This window comes from Ambystoma mexicanum, chromosome 1p, assembly GCF_040938575.1.
Source record: "Ambystoma mexicanum isolate Mex_15411 chromosome 1p, UKY_AmexF1_1, whole genome shotgun sequence".
NCBI classification, from domain to species: Eukaryota; Metazoa; Chordata; class Amphibia; order Caudata; family Ambystomatidae; genus Ambystoma; species Ambystoma mexicanum.
In genome coordinates this window covers 733298093-733320748 of record NC_090921.1, presented here as the reverse complement: position 1 = coordinate 733320748, position 22656 = coordinate 733298093, and the positions used below count along the sequence as shown (strand labels likewise).

Here is a 22656-nt window from a genome sequence, read left to right as displayed (position 1 = left end):
ATAGACACTTCCAACACCAAAGGGAAGCCCAGTGCCATAGACACTTCCGACACCAAAGGGAAGCCCAGAGCCATAGACACTTCCGACACCCCAGGGAAGCCCAGAGCCATAGACACTTCCGACACCCCAGGGAAGCCCAGAGCCTTAAACACTTCCGACACCCCAGGGAAGCCCAAAGCCTTAAACACTTCCGACACCCCAGGGAAGCCCAGAGCCATAGACACTTCCGACACCAAAGGGAAGCCCAGAGCCATAGACACTTCCGACACCCCAGGGAAGCCCAGAGCCATAGACACTTCCGACACCCTAGGGAAGCCCAGAGCCTTAAACACTTCCGACACCCCAGGGAAGCCCAGAGCCATAGACACTTCCGACACCCCAGGGAAGCCCAGAGCCATAGACACTTCCGACACCCCAGGGAAGCCCAGAGCCATAGACACTTCCGACACCCCAGGGAAGCCCAGAGCCTTAGACACTTCCGACACCCCAGGGAAGCCCAGAGCCTTAAACACTTCTGACACCCCAGGGAAGCCCAGAGCCATAGACACTTCCGACACCCCAGGGAAGCCCAAAGCCTTAGACACTTCCGACACCCCAGGGAAGCCCAGAGCCATGGACACTTCCGACACCCCAGGGAAGCCCAGAGCCTTAAACACTTCCGACACCCCAGGGAAGCCCTGAGCCACAGACACTTCCGACACCCCAGGGAAGCCCAGAGCCATAGACACTTCCGACACCCCACACCCCAGGGAAGCCCAGAGCCATAGACACTTCCGACACCCCAGGGAAGCCCAGAGCCATAGACACTTTCGACACCCCAGGGAAGCCCAGAGCCATAGACACTTCCGATACCCCAGCGAAGCCCAGAGCCATAGACACTTCCGACACCCCACACCCCAGGGAAGCCCAGAGCCATAGACACTTCCGACACCCCAGGGAAGCCCAGAGCCATAGACACTTTCGACACCCCAGGGAAGCCCAGAGCCATAGACACTTCCGATACCCCAGCGAAGCCCAGAGTCATAAACATTTCCGACACCCCAGGGAAGCCCAGAGCCATAGACACTTCCAAACCCTCCAGGGAAGCCCAGAGCCTTAAACACTTCCGACACCGCACACCCCAGGGAAGCCCAGAGCCATAGACACTTCCGACACCCCAGGGAAGCCAGAACCATAAACACTTCCGACCCGCCAGGGATGCCCAGAGCCAGAGACACTTCCGACACCCCAGGGAAGCCTAGAGCCATAGACACTTCCAGCACCCCAGGGAAGCCCAGAGCCTTAAACACTTCCGACACCCCAGGGAAGCCCAGAGCCATAGACACTTTCAACACCCCAGGGAAGCCCAGAGCCTTAAACACTTCCGACACCCCATGGAAGCCCAGAGCCATAGACACTTCCAACACCCCAGGGAAGCCCAGAGCCTTAGACACTTCCGACACCCCACACCCCAGGGAAGCCCAGAGCCTTAAACACTTCCGACACCCCAGGGAAGCCCAGAGCCTTAAACACTTCCGACACCCCAGGGAAGCCGAGCCATAAACACTTCCGACACCCCAGGGAAGCCCAGAGCCATAGACACTTCCGACACCCCAGGGAAGCCCAGAGCCATAGACACTTCCGACACCCCAGGGAAGCCCAGAACCATAGACACTTCCGACACCCCAGGGAAGCCCAGAGCCATAGACACTTCCGACACCCCAGGGAAGCCCAGAGCCATAGACACTTCCGAAACCAAAGGGAAGCCCAGAGCCATAGACACTTCCGACACCCCAGGGAAGCCCAGAGCCACAGACACTTCCGACACCCCAGGGAAGCCCAAAGCCTTAAACACTTCCGACACCCCAGGGAAGCCCAGAGCCATAGACACTTCTGACACCCCAGGGAAGCCCAGAGCCACAGACACTTCCGACACCCCAGGGAAGCCCAAAGCCTTAAACACTTCCGACACCCCAGGGAAGCCCAGAGCCATAGACACTTCCGACACCCCAGGGAAGCGCAGAGCCATAGACACTTCCGACACCCCACACCCCAGGGAAGCCCAGAGCCATAGACACTTCCGACACCCCAGGGAAGCCCAGAGCCTTAGATACAGGGGTCACAAGGATGCACAGATAGAAAGCTTTCGCCCCGGGGGTTGCACAGCCAGAGAAGGGGTGTAGAAGGTTACAACTGCAAGTTTTCACTTGCAGTTTGTCAAATATTCTTTCAATATTTTTCTGATTGTGTTTGCATCACAGATAAGAACATGCAGTTGTAGATGTGTATACATCGCAACAATGCTAAAGTTTGGTGCAAAATATGAAAATAAACCACTAGTACATTTTGACCTTATGTTGGGACATTTTTGGTAACTCTTCCGGATGATTAGTTTATGTTGTGCTGCACAGGAATTAAAATGTGGCGGAAATTGAGAGAAAGCTCCTAGCAGACAATGGGGTGGGCAGGATGAGTGGGTTAGTGGATAGCTCACTCCTGCCTTGCTATCATGTAACTCATAATACTTTCTGAACAAATGCTCTATAAATGATATGTATGTGTGGGGAGGTACTATAAACACTTTCTACCAAGATGGTTTTACTGCAAGCTCACTGTAACCACGAGCAAATAACTGGACTGTAACTGGACGAATCCATGCAACAGCGCCTCCATGCCTTTGGGCTGTTAATGCGCTTTAGAAATCCAAATAAATAAATAAATAAATGAGCAAAGCCCTGGTCTCCGACTTAGGTCAGCTTGCGCTTAGCAAGGCCAGGTCCTACCAGAGAGCCGACGCGGCCTTTCATCTGTCAGAGGTTGCCAAATCCGGTACCTTTGAAAATTGGGTGGGTGATAGCACCTGTTATTACAGCGTTTAGAGGCTGGAGGAATCCGCAATGTAGCACTATAACAAAATAATGTATTGTTATTCTTAGTTTTGAGTCTAGATAGTGTAGACGCAAGCTTCCATCCCTGTGTTGTCAATACAATCAGTCTGACTGAGTTGGGTAATAGCTACACCTGTATCAACAGTGTTTGGAACAACAATGGTTTGATCAATACATAATACAAAGATTCAGATGAAACTAAGGAAAGACGTGCATCCCCCGGCCTTGTGCCCTCCCCCAGCTTATTCGAGGAGATTGGGGTTACCTCTGTGCTCGCCATCACCCAATGGTTGTCCGCAGTCCGCAGGTCAGAGGGCTCCGCCATCCTGGGAAGCGACCCACGATGTCACCCCTGGGAAGAACCTACAGGAACAGAAAGAGGAAAGGAAAGGATGAGTGTGGGTGCTGGGTAGGGCACAATGCTGAAATGTATATAGCACCAGGCGGGCGAGGTAACATATTGGCCAATACAGCCATCGTCTTGATTTAGCTCGCATTATAGATGTTTCCGTGTACAGCTCTTCTGTTTTAATAATGGCATGCTTTGTTAAAGGTCCAGAGAGAGGGGCATGTCCGGGCATCCCTCCCATAACTCAAAACATTACAATGACGTAGCTACTCGCTGCAGTTGGTCTTATTAAGAGACTTAAGTTCTGGGACTTCTAGTATGAAGATTCAGTGCAGCAATGTATGTACAAAGCTCCCAATCCAACAAGCTCAGTTCACAGAGAGCGGCTCCCATCTCGCTAGGAGTCAGTCCAGCCCTCCAGCCCCCCAGCAGCTGTGCCCGGCTCACCAAGAGAGGCGCCCATCTCGCTAGGAGGCAGTCTAGCCCCCCAGCAGCTGTGCCCGGCTCACCAAGAGTGGCGCCCATCTCGCTAGGAGGCAGTCCAGCCCCCCAGCAGCTGTGCCCGGCTCACCAAGAGCGGTACCCATTTTGTTAGGAATCACCCTGGCACCCCAGCAGCCATGCCCGGCTCACGGAGAGTAGGAGAGTAGCAGCCATTTCGCTAGGAGTCAGTTCAGCCCTCTAGCAGACATGCCCGGCTCACTAATCGTGGCACCCATCTCGGTAGGAGTCAGTTCAGCCCTCAAGCATCCATGCCCATCTCATTAAGAGTGGCACCCTTCTCGCTAGGAGTCAGTCCAGCCCATCAGATGCCATTCTCAGCTCACTGGGAGTGGCATATCTCGCTAGGAGATCGTCAAGCACTCCACTAGCCATGCCCAGCTCACCAATATTGGCATCCATCTTGCTATGAGTCACCCCAGCCCTCCAGCAGCCATGCCCATCTCACTAAGAGTGGCGCCCATCTCGCTAGGAGTCAAGTCTAGCCCTCCAGCAGCCATGCCCATCTCACTAAGAGTGGCACCCATCTTGCTAGGAGTTCATCAAGCCTTCCAGCAGCAATGCCCAGCTCTCAGGGAGTGGCACCCATCTCGCTAGGAAGCAGTCCAGCCCCCAGCAGCTGTGCCTGGCTCACCAAGAGTGGCGCCCATCTCGCTAGGAGGCAGTCCAGGCCCCCAGCAGCTGTGCCGGGCTCACCAACAGCGGTACCCATTTTGTTAGGAATCACCCCGGCACCCCAGCAGCCATGCCCGGCTCACTAATCGTGGCACCCATCTCTATAGCAGTCAGTTCAGCCCTCAAGCATCCATGCCCATGTCACTAATAGTGGCACCCTTCTCGCTAGGAGTCAATCCAGCCCATCAGATGCCATTCCCAGCTCACTGGGAGTGGCATATCTCGCTAGGAGATCGTCAAGCACTCCACGAGCCATGCCCAGCTCACCAAGATTGGCATCCATCTAGCTATGAGTCACTCCAGCCCTCCAGCAGCCATGCCCATCTCACTATGAGTGGCGCCCATCTCGCTAGGAGTCAAGTCTAGCCCTCCAGCAGCCATGCCCATCTCACTAAGAGTGGCGCCCATCTCACTAGGAGTCAGTCCAGCCCTCCAGCAGCCATGCCCAGCTCTTAGGGAGTGGCACCCATCTTGCTAGGAGTCACTGCAGCCCTCCAGCAGCCATGCCAAGCTCACTAAGAGTGGCACCCATCTTGCTAGGAGTCCATCAAGCCTTCCAGCAGCTATGCCCAGCTCACAGGGAGTGAGTCTGGCCCAGCCCTCAAGGAGACATGCCCAGCTCATTAAGAACAGCACCCATCTTGCTAGGAGTCAGTCCAGCCCTCCAGTAGCCATACCCAGCTCTTAAGGAGTGGCACCCATCTTGCTAGTAGTCACCGCATCCCTTCAGCAGCCATGCCGAGCTCACTAAGAGTGGCACCCATCTTGCTAGGAGTCCATCAAGCCTTCCAGCAGCTATGCCCAGCTCACAGGGAGTGAGTTTGGCCCAGGCCTCAAGGAGACATGCCCAGCTCATTAAGAACAGCACCCATCTTGCTAGGAGTCAGTCCAGCCCTCCAGCAGCCATGCCAAGCTCACTAAGAGTGGCACCCATCTTGCTAGGAGTCCATCAAGCCTTCTGGCAGCTATGCCCAGCTCTCAGGGAGTGGCACCCATTTCGCTAGGAGTCAATCTAGCCCTCCAGCAGCCATACCCAGCTCATTAATCGTGGCACCCATCTCGATAGGAGTCAGTTCAGCCCTTCAGCAGCCATGCCCAGCTCACTATGAGTGGCACTCATCTTGCTGGGAGTCTGGCCCAGCCATCAAGGAGACATGTCCAGCTCATTAAGAACAGCACCCATCTTGCTAGGAGTCAGTCCAGCCCTCCAGCAGCCATGTCAAGCTCACTAAGAGTGGCACCCATCTTGCAAGGAGTTCATCAAGCCTTCCAGCAGCAATGCCCAGCTCTCAGGGATTGGCACCCATCTCACTAGGAGTCAGTCCAGCCCTCCAGCAGCCATGCCAAGCTCTCGTAACATGGGCACCCTGCTCACTAGGAGTCAGGCCCAGCTCACCGGGAGCCTTACGAAGGCAGCCAGGGGCTATACAAATCCCACTAGCAGCCAGACTAAGCCTGCAACGACCGAAGACCGGCCTACAAGGTGCATGGCCTACCCTGGCTGTAGTTAGACTTAAGTCTGAACCGGTTAATTTTGGCATGAACCAGGCACTTCCTGCTATAAACCACCAAGACTGCTAGAAGCCAGGCCCACCTTGCAAGAAGCTAGGTCCAGCCTCCAAGGAACCCAGCTCAGTCAATTAGAAGCAACTACCAGCCATCCGGTACAACAGGAAGCCCACACTAGCCTGCTATGAACTCAGCAAGAACCCAGCTGACTGGAAGGCAAGCACAACCCTAATCTACAAGAAAAGTCAGGCCTAACCTGCCTCGAACTAAGCAAGCCCACCAGGGCCCTCCACTGCAGCCCTCTGGGAGCATGTCCCCACCTGCACGTAACTAGACTTTGAACCCTATGTGTCTGAAGCCCACTACAGTCATGCCGAATTCACTGGTAAAAAGCAAGGTTCGGTCCACCAGGAGCAAACTACTCTCAGACCCCCAGCCAGCTAGATTTGCATGCCACAGAACTATATAGTGAACTCCTCACCCTCCAGAACAGGTGCTATCTATGACCCGAATAAAGTTATTTAGACTCAAACACAATCTTCACTCTTATGGACAGGTGTTCCATGTGTCAGCCCAAACCTGCAAAGTAAAGGTCAGGTGGAACTGGGAAGCCTATGCCCAGGCCACAAGCAACACAAGCCAGGCCCAGACCATCTGGAAACCACCCAAGCCCACCACAGACCACAACACAATCCACAAGCACCTACCCGGGCCTACCAGGACCCTGCTCCACTAAAGTCCCACCCCAACTACCCATAAGCCCAATCAAGATTGGCGAATGCCATGCCCAACCAACCAGAAGCATACAACACGCCCCCACCTTCCCAAGAGCCCATCATAGTCTATCACAGCCAGCTAAAACCTACATTGACAGGGATTGATGGAGGATGCGGCTATCCAGGGCTGATCCCCAGAAGGCCCAAACATTGCCCTCCAGCTGCGGCTTTACTGGCCTCCCCAACCTAAATTCACAAAGCAAAAAGTCAATGGAGAGATAAGTGACAACACTGCTCTGAACCCACACGTGTCACTATCAGCCTCGTTTAGATTCAAATCATCAGTGGGAGATATTTGGAGTTACATTATTGGGTTTGTAACACTCTGAAATGAAAATATATGAGAGAATACTGGGTTTGATTTTTGTTATATATTGTGTTATGCTATGAAGCATTACTACTATGCCCATCACTGCCATAGCGGTCTTATGCCACCCGCACTGAATCCTTCTCATACAATGATCTAATAAAATAACTCGATAAGAATCATGGATTTTCGTCACATGAACTGTGGGATTGGATCCTGCATGGGCTCATTTTGTTTTTATATTAGTCTAATTTTTGCTGCTTGTTAAATGTATCATATTGAACACTTCTTTGCACTCTCTTTTCACTTACACCCGTCTCTTAGGACACACCTTAAGTTACACACGTCTTTTAAAAGTTCCTTAGTTATTTACAATTCTTAAGCCGTGCCAGAGCCTTCTTAAGCCCTCGTCCCCAGATATTTTGTCATGGCTCCTTTGGGCTCCTTATACCATTCAAAAATGCATCTTAAAATCAGTCTTTGGGTGTTGGCACTCTGGATATCGCAATAGGGCCGTGTCCTGGGGATGTGGGGCTGCAAAGTCAGGAGCGAGTTATGACATCATAGGATATTTATAACGCGCTTAATACCCAGAGGTTTCTAAGCGCATACCTGGGGATCGAACCTGTGTTGCTCCATGTCGTCTTGCTTCTCAGGTGAGCACGTTTCCCCTGTGCTATCCTCCCTGGACAACTACCCCCCTGAGGTTGGAGCCTGCTCTGGTATGTCTGTTTTAATTCTCCCCTCCCCCCAGCCACCTCCCACATGCAGGCAGCAAAGCCTTTGCCCATCAACCATCCTAAACATTAGCCAAGTCAAGACATTGTTTTCATTGTAAAAAAAAAAAAAACAGGTTCAATGAAACCATACAACATAATACACTCTTTTCTATAAGTTCATTTTCGAATATTCAGCTTTGCATACCAATTTTCATATGCATCTTTTCATTGGGTAATCAAATTCCTTAACACGTGTAAATAGTTTTATAATTACTAGCAGCGAAGTAGAAAAATCCCACACATCTAGTATTTGCCTTACTCCATACTTTAAAAGTAATGGTTTTGCAAACAGTCCTCAAGGCAGTATTAAAATATTTTTCAGAACAGATTGAAACATGTGACACGGGGGGTCAAGAATTCTCGTCGCGCTACACGCAAATGTAATCACTCAAGACCCATCTCAGTCTGTCTAGACTATCTTAATTGCAAGTCTAAAACAAGGTAAGAATGGTGGTTATTACACCAGCTGAAATTACCTTTACTGCCGAGCATCCTGACAATGTCTGCCGAATCATGAGTAGGCAGGGGCACGCAGCGCACATCGGCTGTAACGGTACCGCTGTGCAATCGACGATAATTCTGCCAGCAGAAAGTACAGGATTTTGTCAGAACGGGAAGCACAGCTGCAGCCATCTTTAAAAACACAATCCATTCAAAACCTACAGGAAAGGAGTGCCCAGAAGACTCCTGAAGAAGGAAAATCCGAATGCCCCTTCTCTCCTAATGAGTCCCTCAACCGGAAGAAGTACCCCCGACAGATTAACCACCGACCACATGAGTTTGCATCGGTCCCCACTGCTCCCACCATAGGCACGCATCACGAGCGGTACCAGGTCACCCAACCATATAACCCTGCGGTGGTACGAATTCTATCCAAAGCAAGCGAGGATGAACAAGACCGAGCTGTAGACGATTATATGGACCGAATCGACTGACACCTCCACAAGACATGCTGCAAGTCGTTAGAGACGTCATGACGACATAGCTGCGTTAGACAGGAAGCACGCATGCAATCTGCACATTTAGGACACTCACACACCAATCCACACCAAGAACACACGCGTACAGTTCTATAAGTTAGAGGACAGTGACATGTACATACTGTCTGCATGTTTGGTATTTTGCCACTCAGAAACGCAAGATGCCGGTAGAGCTCGAGTATATGCAGATGCTACCCGCTATTTACCCTATGGAAGGACAGGAGCACTCAAGGGACCTGACCGACCATGACACAACCCTAAACCTATGGACAATTACGCTGAATACATAGTCGGAGCCAAAGTAGGCCTTAGGAAAATCCAGAAAGCCAGAATCATCTCGCAGAAGCCTCAAGCCACAAGCAGAATAACCCTGCCACGGACTGTAACTGCTAAGGCCACGATGTTGCAAGTGACATTCCTCACCCACTGTGCCATGGTGAGACCGGCTGCAGGAGAGAATATACCAAACCAAAATACAAATCAAATCGAAGTAATTCAGCTTCACCGACGGTCGTCTCACACGGCCGAACTGACATGATGCCAAGGCCTGGAGGCTGGGAAGACGCAGCTGTCTCACATCTGGGACTGAGCTTGCAACAAATTGCAACAATCCACCTACAGCATGCGCTGGGAATGGACTGCTCTCATGGCATTAGTAGAGGCACCCCATTGTTACACACTGTCACATAGTCACACCTTATCGATACACAATGTTCGTGAGCAGGTGTCTTGCGAGCTGGGAACAACGGTAGTCCCAGGCTTGGGGGCCAGCGGCCTGACCAATGAGGACACTGGGGGCTACGGGCTGGCGGCGGGACTCCTCAGCCAATCATCAGGGTCTCTAATGTAGCACTTTTCAGGTAGCAATTTTTAGGGATGATCCAAGTATATTATCTGACACAGTGGCCACCAATAATATCAGACACTATATGTTCCTATACTGAACCTACCACTCAGGGAGCCAACACGGAGTGGCGTTAGGTTCGGGGAAGGACTTTTGATGAGTGACGCTGATTGTGACGTCACGGGTGCACAAAAGCGGCTGCGAGTCAGAATTCGGTGAGATGTGCCTGGACTGGATTGCTCAAGTATGTGACCCCTGCTTGTTTGTTATAATAAAACGGCAGTAACCCTTTGCTCCTTGTGTGAACCTAGACTTCTTTGGGACATCGGAAGGAGTTAGGGCCTTCCGAGAGCTGGAGGTCCGCTGACCCTTGCTACATCTCTGCCGACCCCTGAATTTACCCTAACACACCAAAACCATGTCAGGAGGCAAAGGCACAGGAAAGGTGCCTGAAATGCGGAAACACAAACAGATGTTCACGGAGCAGGAGCTCAGTGTGCTTGCAGAGCCGGTGGTAGTCCATACAAAGTTGTATGGGTCACAAAACTGCAAAACAAGCCAGCAGTGTAAAAACATAATCTGGGCAGAAATCAGCGACACAGTGGTGGCCGTAGGACATGTCCCACATGACAGTGAGGACATCCGGAAGAGGTGGAACGACCTCAAACTGCGAGTCGACACCCTCATCGCCAATCAACATCGGGCGACAGCAGCCACAGAGGGACGAACAGTCGCCCCGCTGCAGCGACCCCGTGGGGGGAGACTGAGCAGCATCCTCCACATGGCGGGCCTGGAGGGTGTGGGTTTGGCAGAGGTCGGAGCCAGCAGCCAGGAAGACCCGGGTGAGTATGTGAATGAATGATGGGCCCATTACACAACAACTATATCCCTGGGTTACTGGTGCACACCAAGGTTCAGATTAAATGTTCAATATAGCTCAATAATTTCAGGTACAAAAAGTTTTAAGGTGCAGTGGAGGAACCGTGGTCCTGACACAGAACCATCACTTAAAACAAGAAAGAAAGAGGATCAATAAGTAGAATCCTCCCGTCCGCAGGCACACTTTGTAGAGCTGTCAATGACGGTGAGAGCAAAGACTCATATATTTTCCTTGAACAAATTAATTCAACTAGACTTATTAGTACAAGTTGTAAAAATAATATACAATGTTAATCGTAAAATGATTTAGGCAAAACAATCTGCAAATCCAATATCAATGGCTGACACGTTTCGAGGATGAATCCTCTTCTTCATGAGCCTTACGGACTCTTCTCAAAGCCGTGATGTGGCTTTCATATTCTTGAAGGAGGAAATCTAGTCTTCATCAATCTTCCTTCTCTATGGGCTCAGCGGAATATACACTGGGCTTCTAGTCCTGAGTACTTCTTGCATTGTTGCCATAGGCTGCAACTGTCCACAGGCTCCATCTGTCTGGTGATGGGAATGGGGTGTGTGTCTGACTTTCCTAGCTCTTCCAGCTTCTGAGTTGGACCCGCCTTTCTGATCCTTATTCGTGTTCGTGTTCACAGTAGTTTGGTGGTGGCAGGCTGCGGACTGCTGACTGCCCCTTTACATCCACTTCGTGGCCGCTTCGCGGTTCACGCAATGTTATAAGCTGTTCGAGGGGGGTGGAGCTGTCCGCTCTACACAGCGTCCCAGGTCCGGGCCTTAAAGTTGCAGGAGCTTAATTCACAGCAGATTCTGGGAATGCAGAAGGAGCAGACACAGCAACAGATGGGTCCAGCAACCAAGCTTATTTCAATTGAGACAGGTATTCACAGGAACTGCAGGCATTCACAGGAACTGCAGGGGCAGGAGCTGGTGAACTAGATGTAAAGTTTCCAGGCCACTGATCTTGTGCCACACGTTCCGTCGCTTCAGAGGGACTTCATGAAGTCCCCGTGAAGATTTAGGAAAAACAATCTGCATATCCGATGTCAATGACTGACGCGTTTCGAGGATGAATCCTCTTCTTCGTGAGCCTTACGGACTCTTCTCAAAGCCGTGATGTGGCTTTCATATTCTTGAAGGAGAAAATCTAGTCTTCATCAATCTTCCTTCTCTATGAGCTCAACAGAATATACACTGGGCTTCTAGTCCTGAGTACTTCTTGCATCATTGCCATATGCTCCAACTGTCCACAGGCTCCAACTGTCCACAGGCTCCAACTGTCTAGTGATGTCAATGGGGGGGGGGGTGTCTGACTTTCCTAGCTCTTCCAGCTTCTGAGTTGGACTCCCCTTTCCGATCATTGTGATCCCTGCCGGCAACGCATAGCACATTAGCACCTCTTTCAATCCAAAAGGGCCATAACTTGGATGGATCTTACACCTTGCCCAAGTAGCATAACTCAGCAGCAAAGGCCAGGTAAGACTAAAGAGGAAGCTAGGTGATGCTGAAGACTGGGTAATAGGGGCCGGTGGAGGTTGGGGAGTGAAAGAGGAGGCAAAAGCCAGGATTCTTTTAGAGATAAGAAGGAAAGACAAAGAACATAAAAACAGAGAGAAAGTGTGTGAGAATGAAAGAAGTGGATAAAGGAAGGGAGAGTGACATTAAAAACATTAAACTTTGAGAAAGGGGGAGGGAACACTGTAGAAGAGAGCATGCAGAAGGCAAGAGATGGAGAGTTAAAGAAGGAATTATTTAAAGCAAGCCGTGTCTGGTGTGAACTAAAAGAAAATAAGAGGCACCATGGAGTGAGCGGCTGTGTGTCAGGGCAGAATGGGCAGTATGGAAGTGAGCTGGGCAGGTATGGGGAGGCGCATTTTAATTATTTGCTCTGGGCACCTTACTTCCTAGAAACTGCCCAGTACCTCAGGATGACTGCCCAGTACCTCAGGATGAGGAAAAGGCTGTCTTCAGAATGGAAGTGTAGCGTAACAGATGGTAAGGAAGTGTTGTCATACTCCAGGTCTTGAGGGCCAGATCCATGTTGGATTTTCAGGATACCCCTCATTAATATTCATGAGATCCGTTTGCATGCAATGATTCTAAATGTATGCACATTTTGTCTCATGAATATTAATGAGGGATATCTTGAAAACCCCTCAGGTTTCTGGCCCTCAAGCCTGGAGTTGGACAATCCTGGAACTGAAGGGGACATAAAACAGACTATTGAGTCTTCAGCCTAGAATGCAATTCTAAAACAACTTTGGTGTCGGCAGTCACCATGAAAATCCTCCAACAGAAGTGCATCTTTGCATTATCTCAAAGGCAGGTACTGCATGGTGCAAAATCTTCAAAGATTTCCAGTGGTTGAAGTGGGTGGGAACTAAAGGGTACGGCACTCCTGGGAATGCTCTAGTGTCCCATCTTGCGGAGCTATCTTTGTTTATTTCACTAGCCCTCTTGGGACATTAACCCCATTTCCAAGCCACCACATAACCCAGCACCTCTTCTACCTTTATGCAGGAGTCAAGTGAATTTGCTGCTGCAGGCACATCTGTGTGTGGAGGTAACGAGTAGGCAGTGGGGTTGCTATAGTCCCTGGCATGTCCCTTAAGAGGTGCCAATGGTAGGAGCAGGGGACTAGAAAGAGGAGGCTGCATAAACCTTCATGCTGTGGGGGATAAGCAGAGTGTGGTTCCACTACTTTTTTAACATGCGCTCGTCTTGGAATCAAGACCACGCTGAGCAACGCAGGTTCAATCACCGAGTTCGCACTTAGAAACCTCTGGGTATTAAGCGCGTTATAAATAACCCATTACGATTACACTTTGACCTTTCAAAATTACACACAGCACAAATGTTTCCGAGACCTGCCTTCGAACTGCACGCACTCCGGCACGCCCATACCTGCCCCACCCATGCACAAAGAAAAGGGCTTTGTGGCATGTCAACTTGGACTGCATGTTTTGCCAGATTGGAATTTGACTGTCAAATAGCGATTTGCAAATGTAAACAAGGAGCAGCTGTGCAGGTGATCCGACTTTCAAGGTCTGCAGTGGCGGTGGTGCAAAGGAGTATGGGCACGGGCTGGAGTGAGTGGGGCGGGTCTACACTACAGGGGACCAGACGTCCCGGTTTTGCCAGGATTGTCCCGGAATTGAGTGCTCTGTCCCGCTTTCTGAAGATTACTTATCTATTGGAAAATGCAGGGGTCCCAGTTTTCGGTAGCAGGCCTTCATAGCTGGCAGGCAGGAATGCACAATCTCGCACAGAAGAAATGCTGCGTTTTACGAATTAGCATAGTGGTAGTTTGTGATGAATTTATAATAATATGTGTTTATTCCACCACTAGCACTTAAACCTCCTTCTCCTCAACCACTACTGAAGTGTAGTGCCTTGACAGCCACTTTCAAGAGCTAATCCTGCTTTTATTTTAGTTGCCCTGTCCCCGTTTTTTACTTTTTAAATCTGGTAACCCTAACACTACTCCCATCCCTCGGTCCCCCAAACTGCGGCAACACCCTCCTGCACTTACACGTCTCTATAGAATACGAAGTGTATATGCCTGGTTATAAAAAAAAAAAACATGCTGCTGCATGTAACCTATCACCCCCCACCCTTTCTGGAATAAGTGAAACTAACCCTGCCGCAGGTCAGGGTGGGCGTGCACGATTTGGGGGCACTGGTCTTACAGCACAGTTGCCTGTTCCCTGTATGGTGGGAGTCTGTGGCACAGTCATGTCACGCCTCTGGACATTACACAGGTGGTAGCATATATATGAATGATGGCCGCTTCCCAGGGGTTGGACATGCCCCTAGTCTGCTAGGTTGGAGAACCCCACTTCTTCAGCACCATTCCCGGACCGCAGCGGCCTTGCACTTTGACCAGTCATTTTCACTTTCCATTGGCATCATCTCCGCTTGCCCATCATTCTCTCCCCCTGCCAGTCAAAGGGTGCGGCGGTGGCATCTTTGCTGAGTGGTAATTATGGAGTCCCACAGTAGAGTTGTGAGACGAGCAATACAGCGACATTCACCACTCCGAATGTAGGATCTGCCTGCTACGCTTGCATTCTGTCATTCTTATTTTTAATTCATTTTTATTTATTTATAGTTCTTGTATAGCGCTACTCGCCCATGGCCCTCAACGCGCACAATGCCACGCTGCGTTTGTCACCTTCAGGCCACTCAGTGCTAGACGAGCATGGGCGGGACGGACGGGTTGTGTAAAATCGGGATCGCCAAGATGTCCAGAGGTTTGACGGCGTAGAACGTTTGGGGTTTTCCCGGAGGTTGGTTGGAGGTAAGCAGTCCAGCTGGGCTCGACCTTTCGCCCATATATGAAGGCAGGCTTGCAGAAACTCAGGACATGCTGCATTTGGTGTTTGGGAGTTCTGGATAGTTCGAGAAGAGAATGTGTGTATTAAGATATGACATGGCATTTATAACGCGCCGCGATGAGGCAAGTGGGGGGGAGAAGGGGGACAAAGGGAGGACAGACGACAATCTTACTAGGCCAGGTGTCATTCATATCGCACAAGTGCATGGGAAGGGGGAAACGGGGAAAAGGAGAGGGGAAAGTGCAGTACATGGGCTCATCTGGAAGCAGTGGTGTAGTGACAGGCCTGCGAACCGGGTGATCATGGGCCAAGTCCTGAGGACCGTGAAAATTCCTAAGTTAAAAAAAAGTACAGTTTTCATTTTACACACAGCCTCTAAGATACCGAGGGGGACTGCGCCCGCCCTCTGAAAAAAGTGGGTCAACGCTGTCCACCTGTGTGCACCCTCGACTTGAGTCCTGGTTATAGTCTTGGTTGCAGCAGTAGTAACTCCCCCATAGGGCCTAGGGGGAGTTAGGAAATTAGGATACCATTTTGGGGCAAGTCAGGGCACATGATGTGTGGGTGGAAGGGCAGCACACCGAACCAGGAGAGGGCCAAAGCTGGGTGAACCCCACGTGAATTTTGTCAGTGTGGGGGCATGCCAAATTAGTCTTAGGCCTGTGTGAATGTTGAAGGCGGGGGCGTACACCAAAGTAATGTTGCGCAGTCTGATTATTGTAGGGAGGAGTACACATTTTGCCATGCCTGGATGGACCTTCTACAGCACCCCAGTGTGAAAGGGGGCTGGCTAAGGACCGGGCGAGGATTGTATCGGTTGGGACTTTCCGCGTGCTGCCGGAGAGGCTGCACGCATCATAGAAGCCCAGGTAGTATGTGCTTCAGTGAACTAGCCACGGCAGCAGGGGTGGACTAGGTCTGGAAAAGATCAGGGGCTAAGCTAATGTCGGGACTGGCGGGACTCGGGGCTAGCTATAGCCTTTTGGTTGTAGTCCCTGAGGTTCTATCCGGGGCTACAACCAAAAGACCCGGGGTATAGCCCCATCAGCCGCCCCCTAGCAACGCCTCTGCACGGCAGTCATTCTGTAGCCGCGGATCTCTTCTTCTGCAAAGAACAGGTGCATCTGGCGTATTGGGAAGAAATGTAATAATGTATGTACCTCTTGCATTCGGTGACAGGGGATGGAGGGCGAGGGCAGGGAGTCTGGCACCACCTGGGGCACAAGAGGGAGAAGAGGTGGCCTCCCCTCAGCAACAAAGAGGGCAATTCACAGATGAACACGGGGCGATGCTTGAAAATTCCACAGCACCGATTTACTTAGGTACAGATGACGACGACGAACAAGACAAAGATCATGCCCCTTGCCCTCACGGAAAGTAGAGGCTCAGACGCCTCTTCTTTGGGAATGGAGGGTGACGAAGCCCAACAAGAGGGTGCAGGCAGGGAAAACCCCATGCAAGTGTAATCGCTGTACACAGAAGCAAGCTTCAGGCACTCCCCAGGCTCCAGTGAGCACTCTTTTCTAAAACAGTCCTGAAAAATACATACTTGCTTTGCAGCATGTTACACCAACAGGACAGGTTAGTCCTGCAATGGGTCCCATTTTAATTTATTTTTATTGTTTTTTTAAAACGAGCCTAATACCGTACTTGAGTTCAATTTCTAAGCGCAGATCTGGGATTCGAACCTCTGTTGTTCTGCGTGGTCTTGCTTAGACCAGCGCGTTGCCCCTGTGCTATTCTGCGTTCATTAGGATCTGTCTCCCTCCTAAAAAGAACGTCAGGCGTGTGGATTTATTTTCCAGCGGAAAAGCAGCAAGCACCTCTAGCCACCTGTCATGTAGAGCCTCCAGTGGGAAGCCAGGAAGCAATTGGAGAAGCTCATCTTCCCTTTGGGCCAACATGAGATTGCATTATCCAATGCCTGGCAAAAGCAAAACGGCGGCTGGCCTCCAGCTTCTCAACAGCAGGCAGTGGGTACGTTTGCACCAGCACCCCTTGGCAATACTCCAGAGAGTAGTTCGGATTCACAGATTTACACAAGTCTAGTCCAAGGTTCCCATGCCCCGACATGGCCCCTTCCTAAAGACCTGACTCTTCCACCTGCCCCTCATTCTGCTTGGTCTTAGCCTCTTTTCTGCGCCCGTGCTACCTATGTCTCCCCTACACTTTAAAAACCTCAATAATGCTTTGTGTTACAGAATGAAACACTTTCAAATAGATGTGAAATAAAGCAAAAACGGAGCACCTGATGGAAACCTTCAATCTGCTTGTCTCCCAGTGCACCCCCCATCTCGCAATCCAGATCTGGGTATTCTGAAAACACGGTTATCTGAGGTATTTTAATCCACTGGTTATGGTCTCTCATTTCCCCACAAACACTCCACCTTAAACTTTAAAATGCAGGTAGTAAAAGAAATATAAACAAGTAAAAGCCACCGTGTTCATACATTGGAGAGGGGATTGAGGGGAGGTGAGGGGGATTTGGGTGGTGTGAGAGCTGCTTTTTCCAGCTGAAGGAGTGCTCCTGGGCTGGCTGAACTGTCAAAGGGAAACAATGTTTCCCTTTGACAGTTCAATAAAGTTCCCCAGCCGTATATGCTCACTGAGCCATGCAGGGCAGGGGGCATTTTGCTTCGCCAGCCTTGCATAGCTCATTGGAATTGCTGGGTGGGGCACTGCATGTCTGTATGTGCAAGGGAGAGCTCCTGCGGCTCCTTTCACATACGGACAGAGCAGCTTGGAGCGGGGCGTTTCAGCACCACCGCGCAGGCCCCTGCAGAAGGTACGTTTGAGTTCATTTATTTTTTATTTAAATCTGTATGGATGCGTGTATGCTTGTGTTATGAGTGAGTGTATGGTGGTGGGTGCTCATGTGAATGATAGAGTGATTGCTGTGGGAATGTGTGTGTGTGCACATGTGTTTGTTTTGGTCTATTGAGCTGATTTTGGTGAGCGGGGTGTAGAAGGGGGAAGGAGGGTTGTACAACAAAGGCATTTTAAAAATGCCTTTGTTGCACAAGCCCCCTACCCACATGCCAAAATCAGATACCCCTTCTGAGGTGCTGTGCAGCCCAGGGGACAGGGATGGCATTTTTTTTACTGGATATGTATCAAATGTCCAGTCAAAAATACCATGCTTTCCCCCTTGGCCCTCCAGCGCCTTGCATACACACATAATCATGTTGATTGTGTTAGGTACTGTGGGCCCAGGGGACACGGATGGTATCTTTTTACTGGACCTCTATCATAGATGTCCAGTAAAAAATGTCATGCCTGCCCCCTGTACCCTCCAGCACCAATTGCAAACTATTGGCTTTTTGCACATTTGTTGCCTATTTAAAACATTTTTACAGGGGGAAATCCCCCCGAACCTCCCTTGATTGGTTTGGGCTCCCTCACTGCACTCCATCCATATGGCATATCTGGCGGAAACATGTATGCACCTCCACTTAAAAAAATTCATCAGCCCCCACTGACCCAGGGACTGTGGTGGGAGCAAGATGGGGGTAGCAATAGGATAGTGGTGTGAGCAGGGTGGGGGGAGCAGGATGGGTGGGAGCCATGCGATAGTGGTGGGAGCAGGGTGGGGAGAACCCAGGGTCTGCAGTGGGGTGGGGAGGTTGGGTAGGGAGGGCCCAGGGACTGGGTAAGAGTGGGATGAAGGAGCCCAGAGACTGTGATGGGAGCAGGTGGGGGAGCCCAAGGACTATACTGGGGTAGGGTGTGTAGCCCATTGTAGCGAACCAATCGTGAAGACCGGCCGGGTATGGAATAGCTCCCATCATGACACCCTCTTATGGGATTTTGAGGTGCAGAGTTATTGTAAGGTTGTAGAACGTGTAAGTGCAATAGGCAGGGCCTTGCAGCACTTGTCAAAGTTAAGTGCCAAAGTGCTAGTCAATGGTTGCACCTCAGTGGTGGCACTTAAACTGCTCTGTGTTATGCATCCTCGCCCCCAAATACGCAGAAAAGGGTACTTTTTTGAAGTGTAACCTCGAAGGTCTGCCTTCTTGAAAATCTAGCAAAAAGGGTTGGGTTTTTTGCATACTGCAGGCAGGCACTTAGCAGGGCTTTGGAGTACCAGTGATGGTAAAAGCCATAGCTGGGCTTCACAGGCCTCAGGTTATTCCCCAAGCCTGCTTCTTTGATGCTGTCTTGTGCAGGTGAGACATGTTCAAGCAGCAGGGTGTTGTCATTGTTTACAGACTCCTTGATTTCGGGAATAAGGGGTGTTTCAAATGAATGTTGAAAACAAGCGAAAAGGGCGTTTTTATAAAAATGGGGACGGGCATGGGTACAACTTTAAACTGAGTGCCACCACGGAGGGAAGGAGGGGGTCACCCCAGGAAACCACTGTTGGTGGAAGAAACCATGCAGGCGGATTTATTGGCGTGGCTGAGGACGACCCCCTTTCTCTTAGGTCCTCAATGTCACTAGGCCCGCAGCAGTAAGGCAGGAAGCGCATGCGCCTCTGTTGCGGTTTGGGCGTGGAGGGGAAGTTTGCAGTCACACAAATAGATACATGCGGATATATTTGATACATGTTCTTTTGTTATACAGAGGCCCTCTTGCCCTTTGCAGTCCTTTTAACTGCTTGAGCAACACTTTACGTGCGATGAAACAGTTGGTGGTGGGGGGGATGGAGGGGGTGGAAACGCTACAGCATGGCCTAAAAAGTGAGGGCGGCGGCCTAATCATAATTACTCATTATTTTGTTGCTTCTTTATATCAGTAGAACCAACACTCAAAATCTGTTCAGAGTTTGGAGCCTTTGTCCATGTGCATTCTGTGCGCCTTGTGATGCTTATGGATCAACTGTACAAACCTCCGGTGATCCTAGTTTCAGCAACTTGCCAAAATAAGGTATGGTTAGATGGCGGTTGGCCGAGGATCACATTACGTAGTTAAGGGGTGAAGCTAGGATCTGAGCCCAGGTTTCCTGGTTCACCGGTTTGCAGTAAACACTCCCAGGCAGAATACAGAGGCCCTATTACTTTAGTTTCCATTGAGCAGCGAGTTCTTCTAAGGGTCACGGTTTTATGCGAAACAACGTTGCCTCACACGTGGATTGAGGCAGAAAAAGATAACAATTTGCCCAGGATCACAGCATTTCTGATAAACGAGCAAACCAGGGAACCGAAAAAGTTCCAAATTCTACATCTCCTTCTAGATCAGTTTCCAACACGGAAATAACATGAAACAGCTGCAGGCAGTAGGCAAACTCACTACGATCCTTCCAACCCAAATGTAGTCATTGTACTTTGGGTTATGCTTGTGCCATGGCAGGAGCTGCACTTGACTGTTGAACTTTCAGTGCGTGAGCGCTCCAATATTGTACCGCCCTTGATTCAGAAATGGGTGCAGGCGAATTTTATAAATGGCTCGCAGTTTATGGAATGATTTTCGCCAGCTGGAATACGCCGGTCAACAAACAGTCCAATGAATATCACTGTGGCACGTTACTGGGCCACGCAGGGTCGGACTGGGGCATACATTTGTCTCGGGCACCAATGGAAAAGTGGCCCACAGCTACAAATGGCAATTCATTCCTTTTGTGACACTGTTCGAACAGTACCCAAGGGGGAGTTTTTTCAGAAAATGTGATGCAAATTGTGCAATTTAAAGAATAATTATTCAGCAACACTGGTCAAAACTACTAGCCGCATAGTGAAGTCAACTCATCAAACTGGTTCCACATGGGCCAAAAAAGTGGCTCACTTTGACCCTCAAAACTGACTGGCCCACACTAGCATTTTCCTTGAGCATTGCCCTATTACACTGCAGGCCAGTCCGAGCCGGGTGCCACGCATGCAAAACGCTGGCAGCCTGCAACGCTGGCGAAGGAGGTGTACCGAGTGCGGCAAACGGTAGGGAGTCAGTACAGTGGATCAGCTAAGGGGGAGGGGCTCTTGAAAACGGGAGAGGACAAGGAGTGTAGTGTTTGAGCGTGAGAGGCGGGGCAGCCTCCAAAACAGCACTAGTAAAAAAAAAAATAAGACTGGTGCCCCAAGGACCCGCCAGCATTTACCCTCGGTCGCACGCCAGATGACACAAGGCAGCAGTGGGGACAATGGGGAACAGATCTGGCACACATTGCTATCCGCGTTGATCACGTGGTGCCAACGCCGTTCTGGCTAGCAGCTTGAAACCTGAAGAGTCAATATAAACAGTGTGCAACTTCTCAAGCATTGACAAAGGGCACTGCCCTTTGGGCCTTCACTCTACTCTTTACAGTACGTGGCTGCAGAGGTTGGCAGAGGCGACGGGAGTCAGAGGATTCATGCAAAGGAATGAGGAAGAGCCAAGCCCGGGAGTCCATCTCGGCTCTAAGAGACACAGGTGAGCAGAGGAAGAGCCAAGCCCGGGAGTCCCGCTCGGCTCTAAGAGACACACGTGAGCCGAAGACGAGCCAAGCCCTGGAGTCTGGCTCGGCTCTAAGAGACACACGTGAGCCGAAGAAGAGCCAAGCCCGGGAGTCTGGCTCGGCTCTAAGAGACACACGTGAGCAGAGGAAGAGCCAAGCCCGGGAGTCCGGCTCGGCTCTAAGAGACACACGTGAGCCGAAGAAGAGCTAAGCCCGTGTGTCTGGCTCGGCTCTAAGAGACACACGTGAGCCGAAGAAGAGCCAAGCCCGGGAGTCTGGCTCGGCTCTAAGAGACACACGTGAGCAGAGGAAGAGCCAAGCCCGGGAGTCCGGCTCGGCTCTAAGAGACACACGTGAGCCGAAGAAGAGCCAAGCCCTGGAGTCTGGCTCGGCTCTAAGAGACACATGTGAGCCGAGGAAGAGCCAAGCCCGGGAGTCTGTCTCGGCTCTAAGAGACACACGTGAGCAGAGGAAGAGCCAAGCCCGGGAGTCCGGCTCGGCTCTAAGAGACACATGTGAGCCGAAGAAGAGCCAAGCCCGGGAGTCCGGCTCGGCTCTAAGAGACACACGTGAGCCGAGGAAGAGCCAAGCCCGGGAGTCCGGCTGGGCTCTAAGAGACATGGGCCAGAAAATGGCTGTTGAATATTTTATAAATCACTTGTGATGTTTACGTTGTGACAGGTGGTGGAGCAAGCCATTCATTTTTTTGGGGGCATGGGGGGTCTTAGAGGACAACTTAAAAGGATGCTAGATCACAACATGTCTGTTAGGAATGTCCACAAACATCAGCTTAAAGTTGGCATTAAGTAGCAGAGGGGACAGTGGAACAGAAACGACTGGAGAGAAACCAGAGAAGAAAATATAGATGAACATGTAGGGGACGGGGGTGGGGATACATGAAATGGAAGATGAATAGAAGGTGAAAATGGGGCTAAGCAGCTCAAGAGCATATCCGGAAAGACAAACTGAGCAGAGCAATAGTCTTGCCATGAAAAAATGAGAGCAGTGTTGGGAAGCTAATTAGCCTGGAAATTAATAGCAGCCTTACTCTGGAGATGCTATGCAAAAAGAATCTGCCTGACCAAGCCGTATGTGAGATAAGAAGAGAAAAAGAAAGTATGACACGAGCCCCCCCGACCCCCCGCCAAGATGGGAGCAGACATGGAAAGTGGAAGGAGAGAGGAACGAAAGAAGACCAAAAAAGGAGGCGAGAAAGAAGGTGGAGGAGAAGCAGGAAGTACAGAATTTCTGCACAGAACGAGAAAGCATACTGCACACAAGCACCTTCATGTGAGATAGCACAACACACCTACAGAGTATCAACATCCTAAAGCCCACACAAGCTAATAATGCAGACAAAGCACTGCCCACCACTTTCCACTTAAAATCACTAGAGGGAAGCACGTGGTGATAAAAACAGCTCACAGAAACACGTGCAGCCCTGGCTTCGGTTTGCATGTCATTTTACATTCTA

At 50.6% G+C, this 22656-nt stretch overlaps 1 protein-coding gene across 5 annotated transcripts in view; it reads right to left on the bottom strand.

Moving 5' to 3' along the window:
* The window catches only part of PBXIP1 (PBX homeobox interacting protein 1), a 220419-nt gene that overhangs the window by 108536 nt on the left and 89227 nt on the right, over positions 1-22656 (bottom strand). For all 5 annotated transcript variants that reach the window (XM_069650226.1, XM_069650231.1, XM_069650225.1 and 2 more), the window contains one exon: positions 3133-3230. In XM_069650226.1, the coding sequence (XP_069506327.1) occupies positions 3133-3192 (60 nt within the window). In that variant the 5' untranslated portion in view covers positions 3193-3230. The remainder of the gene's footprint in view (positions 1-3132; positions 3231-22656) is intronic.